Raw genomic sequence first — 14064 nt, forward strand, 5'->3', positions numbered from 1 at the left:
CCTAGTGGTGGGCACGGAGTGTAGGCGCACCGCGCCAGCCAGTCCTGCCACCCCCGCCCCCCCACCAGACACCACAGGTAGGGCCGCCTCTCCCAGCCAAGTCATTGTGCCACTGTGCAGGGCAAGGAGGAAGTGACGGGGGCTTTGGAAGACAGGGCCCTGGCCTCTGGGCCTCACCAAATCACATGCCTCCTGGACATTCTTGGGTCTCTACCCCTTCCCCATCCCAAGCATGGGTGTCTGGGATTCTTTCTCCCTAGGGCCAGAAGGTGCCATGGTCATCCTTTTGGGAAGTCCCCCCCTCATACCTAATCTTCCTCGCTCCTGCTCCAATCACGGCCCCTTTTCTGGAAGAATCAGTCCTTTCAAAGTGGGGCAGTGATTTTTTTCCTCCTCAAGTTCATTCTTACTATTCTTAGGCAAGGAAGAGGAATCAGACAATCATTTCACCCCCCATGTGCCCAAGTTCCCTTATCAGACTGGGGAATCTCTATGCAGGGGCAAGCAGCCTGGAGGGAGAGAGGGTGGTAGTGGTGGCTTGGAACTGGGGAGCAGTCACCAACTTGTTTTCCCTTCCTCCCCACCCCTTAAACCACAGAAACCACTTAAAGCTCGGTGTAAGCCTGCACTTCCAGGGAGGGCCTGGTGGTGTGAAGGTGGAAAGTATGTGGGGCTTGGGCAGCTGCATGCCACATACTGCCCCAGCCCCATCCTTCAAGGGCCACCCCCTCTAGGAAGCCTGATGCAATGATTAGGACAACTTTTCTTGGGTCCTTTCTAGGAGGTCCATGCCTGAGGAGATCTGAGCCACGGGAGTGACCCAGGGACGGGGCTGTACCTCCTCCTCCCTCAACCATTAACACAAGGGAGGCTCTGTAACATATGTAGCTCTCCCAGCCTCTACCCCTCCCCCTTCCTGTCACAAAGGCCACTGTGGGTGGAGGGAACAGTAGGAGTTTGACCCCAGCTCCTGGCCCTGAACTTGCCATAGTGACCCTGCCCATACCACTCACCTGTCACTTAGGCTTGGACGCAGCAAGGAGTGCTGAAAGGCAGCAGCTCTGATTTTTGGAGCAAAAGACTTGGATAAGAACACAGCCTACTATTTCTTAGTCTTCAGTGACCACATCAGTGCAAAGGGGACACTAGAAACTGTCCTGTGAACAGGTCTTGTGCAGGCCTTGTGAATAGCAGTGTGCACACGGGATGGGTTCCCAGGACCTCATCTGTCCTGGGGCACTACCTGGCCTTAGCTGGCCAGGAAGTTCCTCCAGGACTGGGACACTGTGGCCTCCATTGCATGGGGACAGCTCCCAGCTGTGAACTGAGTAAACTGCTCTTTGAATTCCTACCTGGGAGTAGCAGGGTGGGGTGGGGGATCCAGGGGAGCCAGGCCATTCCCAGGCAGGTTTCCTTAACCTCTCTGATCTAGCTCTCAGTAAAATGGGAATAATGGTACCAAGCTTCTGGAGCGATGGTGATGATTACTGGGATAATCCAAGTAAGGTATGGGACCGGGGTACAAAGTCCTGTGGTTGAAAAGGATGTTTTGGTTCATCCCTCCCTCTTTCCATTCCTATAGTCTTCCCTTCTCTTTATCTGACTCCCCTTTCTTATGCCGCTCCCTGCTTTCTTTTTCTCTACAACATATTACCAAATAACTTTTTTTTAACACATTTTAATTACTTATTTTGTAACTTCTCTGATCCCTGTGTCTGTTTTTTTTTTTTTTTGTTGTTTTTTTTTTTTTTTTTTTATTCATGAGAGACACACAGAGAGAAAGAGGCAGAGACACAGGCAGAGGGAGAAGCAGGCTCCCTGTGGGGAGCCCGACATGGGACTTGATCCTTGGACTCCAAGATCATGCCCTGGGCCAAAGGCAGGCGCCAAACCACTGAGCAACCCAGGCATCCCCCTGTGTCTGTTTTGATCACTGCCTGGCACCTCAGTGGGGCCTCCCTACCTTGTGTAGGGAATGCATGAATGAAAGTTAAATGACCTCTACATTTCTTTCCAGGGACTTTCGAATAGGCATGAGATCCAGTTACTCACCCCAGGTTGTGACGGGGGCAAGGGGGGATTTGGGCTGAAGTAGAAGGATAGTATTGAGGACAGGGCTAGAACCATGGGTGATTTCACAGACTGAAAAAATGGCAGCGCTGTCATCCTAGGCAAGGAGGAGACCCCTTCCAGACTGACCTGGTTGAGAGGTGGCAGCTGGCATTTAGGGATATTATAGTGAGGAGATTAAGAGCCCAGACTCTGGGGACTCCTGGGTGGCTCAGTGGTTGAGCATCTGCCTTGGCTCAGGTCATGACCCCGGGGTCCTGGCATTGAGTCCTGCATCTGGCTCCCCACAGGGAGCACAGGGAGCCTGCTTCTCCCTCTGTCTGTGTCTCTGTCTCTCTCTCAAGTCAATAAATAAAATCTAAAAAAAAGAAGCCCAGACTCTGGAGCTAGACCCTCTGGGTTCGAATCTTAGCATCACTCCTCACTATAGGAATGAAATGCAACATCACATTGGATAACAATAGTACTTAGCCCTCCTGGGAGTTGCTGGGAAGAAGAAGTTGACAAATTGCTGGGCGCTAATCCTTGTAGTTGTCAGCACTTATTATTGTTTGGTCAATGCTACCACCTGGTGGACACCTGGAGCAAGGTTGCCCTGGCCCTGGGCTGGGGTGGCTGGTGGGGGTACCCAATCAGGGGAGGGAGAAGGCATCCCAGCCATCTGAACAGGGAAGTAAGTGTATGTTGTGTTACATTACACCTGTTGGGGTTTATCAGGATCCAGCAGGCTCATCCCTGGTTCAGGGCACCATGGAAACTAAGAAAGGGCCCAAGCGAGAGGGGGAAAGAAGTTGGGCTGGCCCACGCAGGGCTTTCCTCCTCCTCTCTCCCCCTACTCCGTCCTTCCCTCACTCCCTCCCTCCGTCCTTCCCTCTCTCTCTCTCTCCTTCCGTTCTCTAAGCCTGGTCTGAGCCAACAGGAACCAACTCTGAAGAAGGTGGAGAGGGAGAGAGAAGAAGATCACTACTGACATCAGGGACCTTCAGGTAGGAGGTGAACGCATCCTGACGTACATTTATCCATCTCCTTTGCCACCCTCCTCCTCCTCACTGGGGCAGCCTTTTTCAGGCATTGATGAGAACAACTCTCACACTCAGGACGTCTCCCACCTCAATCCCTGGGACATTTTATCTCTATCATTTGGTCTTCAAATGCTGCTCTGAGTATTGGCTGCAGCTTCACCCATGAGAGTAGCACAGAGAGGACACCCAACTCAGCATCGTGAGCTGACATCTCCTGACTCACTTTCAAGACACAGACATTTCATCTGTCCTCAGGAGAGATGTGGGTACAAGTGGGGAGGTGGATGAGCAGGGGACTGCTGATTTTCACTGTGAAGCCCCAAGGACATCCCCCCACCCCCATCCCCGGAGGGAGGTGGAAGTTGGTTTCAGTCACTGAGCTTTTTCTGGAGTGACTCAGTGATTAGAGAGCTCCCTGAAGGGTTGGAGGCCCTTTGAGACCAAGCCCTAGGACCTACCTACCCCCGACCTATTTTTTTTAAAAGATTTATTTATTTATTTATTCATGATAGACAGAGAGAGAGAGAGAGAGAGAGAGAGAGAGGCAGAGACACAGGAGGAGGGAGAAGCAGGCTCCATGGCGGGAGCCGACGTGGGACTCGATCCGGGTCCCCAGAACCCCCGACCTATTAAAGGAGCTTCAGCAGCTCTTGGGGATGGGGTACAGGCTTGCTGGTGCCGAGTGTTCTAATGCCCGTGCGAGTCTGAGAACCAGCGCTAGAGAGCCGCTCCCATGCAGCAGGTACCAGGGATGAGCGGCTTCCATCCCTGGTGTAGTCAGGCCAGTGGGCAGAAAGTGGGCTGCAGATCTGGGTGTGGGGCGCCCACAAGAGGAGCCAGCCTGCCCAGGAGAGACGTTTTATTAGCAAAAATAAATACGGGCCGGGCAGCTGAAAGGAAGGGACCCAACTCCCGGAGGAGCCCTCCTGGGGGCAGAGCCGGCGTCCGTCTCCAGGCTCCGGGCTGAGACAGCGGCCGCCTGCGCGCCCCGGACCTAGGCGCCGCCCCCGCCCCCGCCCCCGCCCCCGCCCCCCAGGGCCGGCAGCAGGGCCGCCAGGGGCGTCTCGCACTCCCCCAGCAGCACGTCCCTGCGGAGGCCCGCGCCCCGGTGCAGCACCTTGGCCCGCAGGCTGCGGGAGGCCAGGTCGGGCGGGCCCAGCCCGTCGAAGAAGAAGTCTTCGTTGAAGATGGGGTTGGCGCTGCAGCCGACCACGCGGCTCCGCTGGCCCCGGGGCCTGCCTCGCGGCCGCAGCCGCAGCACCACGCAGCAGCCGCCGCCGCCGCCGCCGGGCCCGGCCCGCGACCTGGGCAGGCCCTCGGCGCTCACCAGGCGCAGGCGCAGCCGCCCGGGCCCGGCCTGGTACTCGGCCGAGAGCCGCAGCTGCCCGCCGCGGGGCCCCAGGCGCAGCACGTTGTCCTTGGCGGGCCGCAGCGGGCCGCACAGGACGTCGGGGTGGAAGAGCGGCGGCCCGCCCGGGGAGCGCGGCTGCCACGGCTCGGGCGACGGGGCGCGGCAGAGGCGCAGGTCCGGGGCGGACACGTGCAGCCGCGGGAGCGCGGCGTTGGCGGCGGCGTTGGCGGCGTTGGCGGCGGCGGGGGCGGGGCGCGGCGGCGGCGGGTGGAACAGCGACTCGCGCCGGCGCGTGTGCGGGCTCTCGGGCAGGAAGGGGCAGCCCTCGCGGCCCGCCAGGTGCGGCAGCGAGCAGGCCGCGGGGAGGCTGCGCCCGGCCGGGGGCTCGGCACCGCCGGCGTCCGGGAGCCGGGGCGGGATGCAGAACCGCGGGATGCGGTCGGGGGTGAGGACGTTGGGACAGGCGCGGGCGGGCGGCGCCGGGGCTCGGCGCGCAGGGAGCAGGCTGCACGGCGCCCATCGCGGCGCGGGAGGCCCCGGCGGCCCCGGCCTGTAGCCGGCCTTCTCCAAGAGCCACATGCGGCGGGGCGGCGGGGCGGCGGGGCGGCGGGGCGGGGCTGCGAGTGCCGGGCCGAGAGGGCGCAGGTTCAGCGTTCCTGGGGAGGCCTGCGGAGCACACGAGAGGCCGGGGAGGTGGGCTGGCGCTGGCCCTCCGCGGTGCACGCGCCCCCAACAGAGGGGGAAAAACGGGGGGTCTGCGGAGAAACGGAGGTGGGCACGGGACAGGCACGTTTTCAGGTGCAGGCCGTAGACACCCGAGATCTCAGACCCTGCCATCAGTGCCAAAGATGCCCACTCACTAAAGAGTGAGAAGGCCCAACACACCCCCTGGAACTCTAGGCCACTATTAGGAGAATGGAGGAACATTCTCGAATTATCAAAAGATCTGTAGGTCACAAACAGTGACTGAGAGCCCCACCCCTGCTGCTACATCCCGCTCCCCTGAAGAGACCGGGAGACCCTCAGGAGGCTCATCTTCTCCTCCCTCCCCCATCTCCAACTCAGACTCTCTCCCAAGGTCCCGCGGGTGCCCCTGGGCCTGTCTTCCCCGCAGCCACAGCGGCAGCCTAGAGCAAGCCTCTGCAGACCGAGCCATCCTTTGGCCCTTGCCCCACCTGTCCGCTCCCACTCCTCCCTCTCCTTTCTGAGCAGCTCCAGGCCAGAAGCACACTCGCTGCACACCTGGCTGAGGTCCTGCGAGCACCCAGGGCCAGTCCAAGGAGACGCACCTCTCGGGGGTCAGAGACTACCCTCCAGCTCAAACCCCGGTTGGCCTGCCCCAGCCTCCCCGCCCTGCCGCCGCTTGCGGAGTCCGCAGGGCGGACAGGACAGGCCGTTGGGCCGCCACTCCCTCTCTCCACTCCTCTCCCTGGGAAACCACTGAGCACAAAGGCGGCATTGATTCTCGGCCACCCCCAGGGCCGGCTCCTGGAGGCTCCGCAGCCGCCGCCGCCGCACCCCGGCGCCCCACCCGCGGGGCCGCAACCTTATGCCAGCGGGCCTGGGAGTCCGAGCCCACGACGGGCGGATCGAATGGACTCCCGGAGCGCAGGCCTCACCTGTGCTTCACCGCCTCCCGGAGGCCGCGGGTGTTCCGGAGCCCACAGGGGAGCAGCTTCCTTTCCAGCTTGCTCCCCCAGCCCAGTCCTTCTGGGAGGAGCTGGCAGGGGCCTCCCGTGCCTAGTATGACCTCTTTTCCTGGATAAACAGAGCTCTGTCTCCAGCTCATCAGCCTGGCCTTCTTAACTCCTTCCTCCAGGTTTCTAGCAGCAAGCTAGCCCTAGGTCCTGGCCTCCTGGGAGGGCTACAACGGAAGAAGGAGGATGTCATCAGTGGGCAGTGGCCTCCACCCCTCTGTGCTGTTCTGGTCCCACCCTAGCCATGGTCACACAGCCTGCATATTCTACAAAGCCCTCCTTGCTGGACTCCTGCTTTGGCCCCCATCGCCTTGTTCTGGAGACATCCCAATGCACCTGAGTGGCTCAGTCTGTTAAACGCCTGCCTTCAGCTCAGGTCATGATCCCAGGGTCCTGGGATGGAGCCCCACATCTGTCTCCCTGCTCAGCAGGGAGTGTGCTTCTCCCTCTCCCTCTGCTGCTCCTCTTGTTTGTTCTCTCTCACTCGCTCACTCTCTCAAATAAATAAAATCTTTTAAAAAAAATAGGGGATCCCTGGGTGGCGCAGCGGTTTAGCGCCTGCCTTTGGCCCAGGGCATGATCCTGGAGACCCAGGATCGAATCCCATATCGGGCTCCCGGTGCATGGAGCCTGCTTCTCCCTCTGCCTGTGTCTCTGCCTCTTTCTCTCTCTCGGTGACTATAATAAATAAATAAATAAATAAATAAATAAATAAATAAATAAATAAATAAAATAAAATAGCTCTTCGACAGAGTGACTTGCAGTGACTAGTTCTCTGAACTACACTGGCCCAAAGAAAAGTGACCAGGATCCAGATTTCTGGACATAGAGATGCTGCAAACAGAGCTGTTCTATCAGTGGGTCAAGCACAAGCCTGCCTGTGCTCCCTGTCTTTGGCAGAAGGGTATTAAACTATAAACGGGGAGGGGGCCTCTCCTCCTCTTCCCTGCAGGCAGATCCTAGGAGGCACAGGCCACCACTTGCAAGACAAGAGCCTCAACAGTACCCACCACCCCTCAGTCTCTCAAAGCACCCGGCTCATTCCCCGCTTAGGATCTTTGCAGAAACTGTTTCCTCTCCTGGGACAACTCCCCTCTTTCATCCTTCAGATCTGGAGGCCTCACTGATAGCCTCCCATCTAAATTAGGGGCTTCTGTTGTATGCTGTCACAGCACACCATACTTTTCTGGCCTTGGTCACAGGTTTTCTTTATTTTCCTCTCTGATTTTTGTATGTGACTATTTACTTAATGTCTTACTAGACTGTAAGCATCATAAGGACAGTGCTTGGCACAGGCAGGTGCTCAGTCTGGATTTGTTAAATGAATTAATGACATTAAGCAGAATCATACTTGGATCAATTTATTCATCCATCCACTGTGCTAGGTACTAGGGATACATAGAATGGGGAGCTGGCTGAGAGGAGAGACAGACAATAAGCGTGCAAACAACAGCAACAAGATGCAAGAAACAAGATGGTTATTTCAATATCTGATACTTGAAAGGGCAAATGTTTCTTTTGTGGAGATCCCTGGTGACCTGCAGTCCTCTGATCCTGTGGCTCCTGACTCAGCTCAGCCCGGGTGTCCTTTCTGGGGATGATGGTCTGTGTGGAGTGCTACAGCCGAGAACTCATGGCTTTGGCATCAGTCGGAGGGGTTGAGGATCTCGGGTCTGTGATTTACTAGCTTGTGTGATCTCTGGAACAGAAATTAATCTCTCAGGGGTTCACCTTTCTTATCTGGAAGAGGGACATATCTAACTCTCAGAATTGGTATGAGGCTTAAGTGAGATAACATGGGCAACAGTTCAGCTCACTTCCGCTAAACAGAAACCTCAACTCAGTTTGATTTGACAAGACATTTTTGGCTTCTATAATAAGAAGTCCAGAGATAGGGTATGATTCAGCGGAGTTTGATTCCATGGCTTTCTTCATTCATTCAGTTACTAACTACCTGCTATGTGCCAAGCATGTGCTGGACTCGAGGACATAGCAATGAGAAAACATACATCGCCAAGCCAGGTGAAGTGGATACTTTAGCAAAGGGAGAAAGATAATAGACAAGAAAAAAAAGAAAGAAAAAAGAAAGAAAGAAAGAAAAAAAGAAAGAAAGAAAAGCACGGTTTGTGAGAAGGAAATCAGTGTTGGGAAGAAAATAAAGCAGGGGAGGATCAGAGAGGAGCACTCAATTTTAAATGGGGTGGTCAGGGATGGCCATCTTGAGAAGGGAATATTTCAGGAAGGACATGGAGAGAGGAAGATTTTCTGAGGCAAAAGCATTCCAGGCAGAAGGACTCCTCAGTGAGAGGCACTCAGGCAGAAGCATGCCTGGAGTGTTCAAGGAGGCAAAGTGGCCAGCATAGCTAGAACAGAATGAGTGAGGAGGAGATGGAGTCAGAGGGATAATAGGGCCAGATGCTGTTGGGGCTTGTAGCCACTGTGACAATTTTAGCTTTTACTTGAGCTGAGGAGTGCCATGACTTGTCATGTATTAAAAGAGTTGCTCTGGTCACTATGTTAAGAACAATGAAGGGGCCAAGGGCATAATTAGAGAAACCAGAGAGGAAACTATTGAAGTAATCTTTGTACAAAATGATTGGGGCCAGATCAGGGTTGTAGTAGTCAGTTTCTAGATCTGTTCTGAGGATTAAGTCAATAAATGGATCCATCCATCCTCATCAAGAGGGAAAGAACGATCCAAGGTTTTTGGCCCAAGCAACTGGAAGAATGGAGTTACCGTGTGCTGAGAAGAGGAATGATTAGGAGCTCAGTTTTGTATCTGTGCCGTTTGAGATGCCTGCCAGACATCTAAATGGAGATACTGAGTAAGTGGTTGCATATATGAACCTGGACCTCAGAGGAGAGGTCCAGACTGGACCAAGTGTGGGTACCTAGAGACAAGAGAAATGAAGATGGAATTGAAAGCCATGAGACTTGAAGTGTAGGTAGAAAAGAGTAAGTATCCTGGGCCTGGGCATGCCAACATTTAGAGGGGAGAAGAGGAGAACCAGCTGTGCCAGATGCTGTGGCAAGATCCGGTAAGCTGAGGACTGAGAATTGATCATTGGATTTAGCAATGCACAGTCTTTGGGGACTTTTCAAAGAGCAGTTTTGACACAGTGGTGGGAACAGAAGCCTGGTTGAAGTGGGCTGCAGAAAGAAGGTTAGGGGGAAGAGAGAACAAAAAACAAAACCAAAACCAAAAATCTCCCTTGAAGAATGTGCTGAAAGAGCAGGGGGAGGTGGGGTAGTGGCCAGGGTGGGAAGTGGAATCAAAAGAGAATTCTAATTCATTTGAGAGAAAGAGAGAGAGAGAACATGAGCAGGGGGGAAGGTCAGAGGCAGAGGGAGAAGCAGACTCCCCACTGAGCAGAGACCCCAATGGATGCAGGGTTCAATCCTAGGACCCAGGGATCATGACCTGGGCTAAAGGCAGACGCTTAACCAACTGAGCCACCCAGACCCCCCAAGAGAGAAATTTGTATTTTATTTTAATTTTTTAATTTATTTTTTAAAAGATTTTATTTATTTATTCATGGCAGACACACAGAGAGAGAGGCAGAGACACAGGCAGAGGGAGAAGCAGGCTCCCTGCAAGGAGCCGGATGTGGGACTCCATCGAAGGTGGTGCTAAACCGCTGGGCCACCGGGGCTGCACCCAAGAGAGAAATTTTTAAATGACAGAGATAGGGCAGCCCGGGTAGGCATGAAGAAATAGGTTTTGATCATGAGAAATCAATCTGAGGGTTGTCCTTCGCCTGCTGTGTGGACAGTTCACCCAGTTACTGAAGAGAAGGGAGAAGGTGGAGGAGTGGGTGGTGGGAACTTGTTCCCTCTGAATGCTTCTGGAACAGGCTGCAAGGTCACCAGCTGAGAGTGATGATGGATGGAGGAGGAGGCGACACTGGGGTTTGAGTAGAGAGGACCAGGAAAGGAACAGTCACCCAGGAGGACAGGGGAGTGAATGCTCTAGGGAAATGCAAGGTGACTGCTGGCAGTATCGCAGGCAGTATTGCAGGCTTGCCTTTAGGACAGCAGCCATGACTTTATGCAGAGACCGAATGGCATAGTTGGGAGATTTTTTTCCAGCTGTGCTCAGTGGTACAGATGCAGGGGGAAAATGGGCAGAGATTTGGTTTAGGATTATGCTCAATCATTGACAGTTCACTTTCTGGCTCCTTCTCTCCTTCCATTTCCTTCTCTTCATGGATAAAATCAAGGGCACATACAAGAGTGCACATGACCTGGGTGGTACATCAGTGGACCTGAGAATGATTATAGATAATCCAGAACCTGGCTGCATCAGTCAGGATCTGGTGAGGAAAATAGCACCTGCTGGGCAGTTCAACAGAGGGAGTTTAACACAGGGAACTTGTTATAAGGGTGTTGCAAGAGCTAAAAAGGCAGATAGGTTGGTGAGGACCATCTAGCAGGACCTGGAACTGGGGAGACACAGCCACTACTTGAATTGCCTTTCAAAGGAGAGACGGGGAGAACTACCCTTCTTGCTACTTCCCACCTTCTGATCTGCCACTAGAGCCTCTCGAAGATGGGTGACAGAGGAGCCTGGGAAATATAGGCTGTAGGTGCTAGCCCTGTGCAATCTAAGGCAGAGTAGGGGAGGAGTGGCGATCTGAAAGCCAACAAGCAAATGAATGGCACACTGAGTAGCCAAAAGCTGTCTTTTTTTAAAAAAGATTTTATTTATTTATTTATTTATTTATTTATTTATTTATTTATTTATTCATTCATTCATTCATTCATTCATTCATAAGAGACACAGAGAAAGAGAGAGAGGTAGAGACATAGGCAGAGGGAGAAGTAGGCTCCATGCAGGGAGCCCGACTTGGGACTCGATCCCGGGACCAGGATCACACCCTGAGCCAAGGGCAGACGCTCAACTGCTGAGCCACCCAGGCGTCCCACCAAAAGCTGACTTAATGAGAATAGTAAGATATCAGACCTGGGAGGAACTTAGAGGTTACCTCACCTATCCTTTCGTGTTTATAGAGCAGGAACAGACCCAGAAAGAAATGATGTGCTAAAACAGTAGCAGAGTTGAAGCTAGGAGCCAGATCTTCTAGCTCAAAGAACATCGTTGTTTTATTGAACTGTAGAGGTCTTTGGGCGCAGATCCAAGGGGTCAAACCCTAGAGGATTTGAGCAGAACTGTTCCCTTGAATGAGGCCCAGAGTGCTGTCTCCTCACCTCTTCCAGCTCCATCACTGCCACTCCTGGAGAACATCACACATGACGCCCCAATCTCTTTTTCCCTGCTGGTGCCATTGTAGAGGGACACCTGGAGGACTGGGCATAACAGAACTCATCTGGGTTCAAGCCTGATGAAAAGGCAGGCAGGGGACAGGACTTTCCTCCAATTGGCAGGCAACTGCTACAAGACTCCCTGGGCTTTTGGGTCTCGCTAAGCTATCTGTCCCATGGCCTGAGCAGTGGCCTCACGTAGCATAGTTTGCTACCAATGCTCACCATGGGTGCTGGCAGATGATGGAGTTGGTGATCTATTGTGTCTTACAGCTCTGGCTCCTTATCTAAGGCCTTTGATGAATGACTTAGCTTTGCAGTTCCAGGAAGGCCTTAGGGGCCCTTTCTTTAAGAGCTGGTATGAGCCACCAATGTTTCCTGCCTTCTTGAACTGGTTGTTCTTTTTTTTTTTTTTTTTTTTTAAGAGCTCTCTTTTTATTTTATTTAAAGACTTTGTTTATTTATCCATGAGAGACAGAGAGAGAGGCAGAGACACAGGCAGAGGGAGAAGCAGGCTCCATGCAGGGAGCCTGTCATGGGACTCGATCCCGGGTCTCCAGGATCAGGCCCTAGGCTGAAGGCAGCGCTAAACCGCTGAGCCACCCAAACTGGTTGTTCTTAATTGCCTTATTCACTCTTTGGCTCTCTTGGCACTTGACTAGGCACCTGGAGAAAACATGTCCTCTGCTTTAAGCAGAATAAGCTGCCACAAGTGTCTGGATGGCCAGTTGGATGCCACTCCATCTGCCTTTGTAGTAGTTGCATTCCAGATGATTTTTTTTAAGTGTGGAGGCAGCAACTCTCCCTGTTTCTGCCCAGAAAGCTGTAATACTTGACCTCCTGGAGAGAAGCATTTATCAAAGCCCTAGAGCCTAGAGAAGTGTTCCAGGAGCTGAGAACCTTACTTCCCTTACCAATATCCCTGCCTGCCCTCTGGCCTTACCCAGTCAAGCCTGACACCCCCAGCCCTGCTATGGGGTCTTGCCAGAGAGCTTCCTACCACAGTAGATTTCCACCTGTGCCTGTTTCTGTTAGAAGCGCCAGGATGGGAGCCTCATATGCTGGAACCTCAGCTTAGGCCTGAACTTGAATTCTTCACTTCCCAGGATAAGGGAAGTAGACTCTTCTTTCCTCTGCCCATCCTTCTCTCAACCTGAGACAGTGGTTGCCAGCTAGTCACCAAGCCCTTTTCCCTTTCTTCTGCAACATGTAGTTAGACCATATCTTCCAACCAACCTCCCTTTGTTCTTTAGGGAGGGGCCTCCTGACTGAGTTCTGGTCAATGGCAATACTTTGCGGCTTGGCCCCCAAACACCTCCCTTGTGATTCTCTCTTCTCTCATCTGGCAACTGGATGTCAACATTTGACTTTGGAAGTCATGTGTTAAAGATGGCAGAACTTTTGTCAGCCAGATTTTTGAATGACTCCTAAACACCAACAACTCGACATTATGTCCATTCTGTGTAAGGTATGGGTTACACTCCGGCGATGTGAAGATTTACCTGTTTCAGTATTTGGCTTTACCACACATACTAATAAAATCCTTTGTGATATGCTCCCCTGGAGTTCTTATTCTTTGGTAAAACTTCTCGAGTCCTTGACCTCTTCCTGGGTATCGCCTGCCCCCACTTAGTCTTGATGGAATCCTGCCTATTCCTGAGGAAGCTGCTCAGTTTCCCACTTCTCTCCTCTGCAGGCTCAGAGAACATTCTGGCTTCTTCTGGATGACAATTGCCTCCTCCATTCTGTGTTCTCCTTCATGTCAGACCATGTCAGACATTCCTTAGAAATGTGTGCTGGCCATGTTCTCTTTTTCTACTTTACTGTCATTTCCTGGCCTGACTTATCAGCCATTGTCTGTAGTCTTGCCAGCTGGCTCATGCCTTCCCCTCACCCCGGGCCAGTATACTCTGGACTCCTATTTTCCACCAGCAGCTGGGCCTCCTACATGCCTCAGTCCACATGTACCTGGTCAGTGTATTCTACTGAACAGGGGCCTAAGCCAACTGTTGCCCGTCCCCCGGACTATTCTCCCCCCTGATGGCCTTGCCTCCAGAACAGTCTCTCCTGTCCTATCCTTGTCCTCTGGTGGCTTTTTGGTCCTTTGCCCCAACTTGAAGCCTTAGTGTGACTGAGAGATCTTTGATCCCTTCCGTGTTCCTCATTTTTTCCCCCTTCCCTGCCTTACACTCTGTATACTTCACTCCCAGTGTCAGTTTTTATACTGATGACTTACAAACCAAGTCGGCTGTTCATCGGTCTTGAGCTCCACATTACAAAGCCCAGGTTCCTGCTGGTGCTCACCATGTGGGAAAAGTACCACAGGTGCCTCAAGCTCGGTGGGTGGGAAATTGAGCTCATTTTCTATCCCTGCCTCAAAACTGGTCCTCTCTACTCCCAGGAATGCCACCTGTGATTCCTAAGCTGGAAACATGGAGTTATCCTGGGTGACTCTTCACAAATCCACTATGTATAATTAGTGACAAAGTCCCACACAATTTTGTTTGTAATGTTTTCCAACTTCTCTTTCATCTTCAAAGCTTTGGCCCAGGTCAGGTCCTTCTTATCTCTATCTGGGGGCTGTGCAGGGATCTACTAACCAGTGTTCCCACCTACAGGCTTGCTCACCCTTCCTTTACTGCCACCAGAGTCATCTTTCTAA

At 53.1% G+C, this 14064-nt stretch overlaps 1 protein-coding gene across 1 annotated transcript; it reads right to left on the minus strand.

The window, feature by feature from the left end:
* Window positions 1–1740: 1740 nt before the first annotated feature.
* Window positions 1741–5037, minus strand: C2CD4D (C2 calcium dependent domain containing 4D). The gene is made up of 2 exons (XM_025454828.3): window positions 4210–5037; window positions 1741–3933 (listed from the first exon to the last, which is right to left on the minus strand). Exons 1-2 carry the CDS (start codon window positions 5020–5022, stop codon window positions 3733–3735), a joined length of 1014 nt encoding a protein of 337 aa, XP_025310613.1. The 5' UTR covers window positions 5023–5037; the 3' UTR covers window positions 1741–3732.
* Window positions 5038–14064: the final 9027 nt, after the last annotated feature.

The sequence above is a fragment of the Canis lupus genome, chromosome 17 (assembly GCF_003254725.2).
Source record: "Canis lupus dingo isolate Sandy chromosome 17, ASM325472v2, whole genome shotgun sequence".
NCBI lineage: Eukaryota > Metazoa > Chordata > Mammalia > Carnivora > Canidae > Canis > Canis lupus.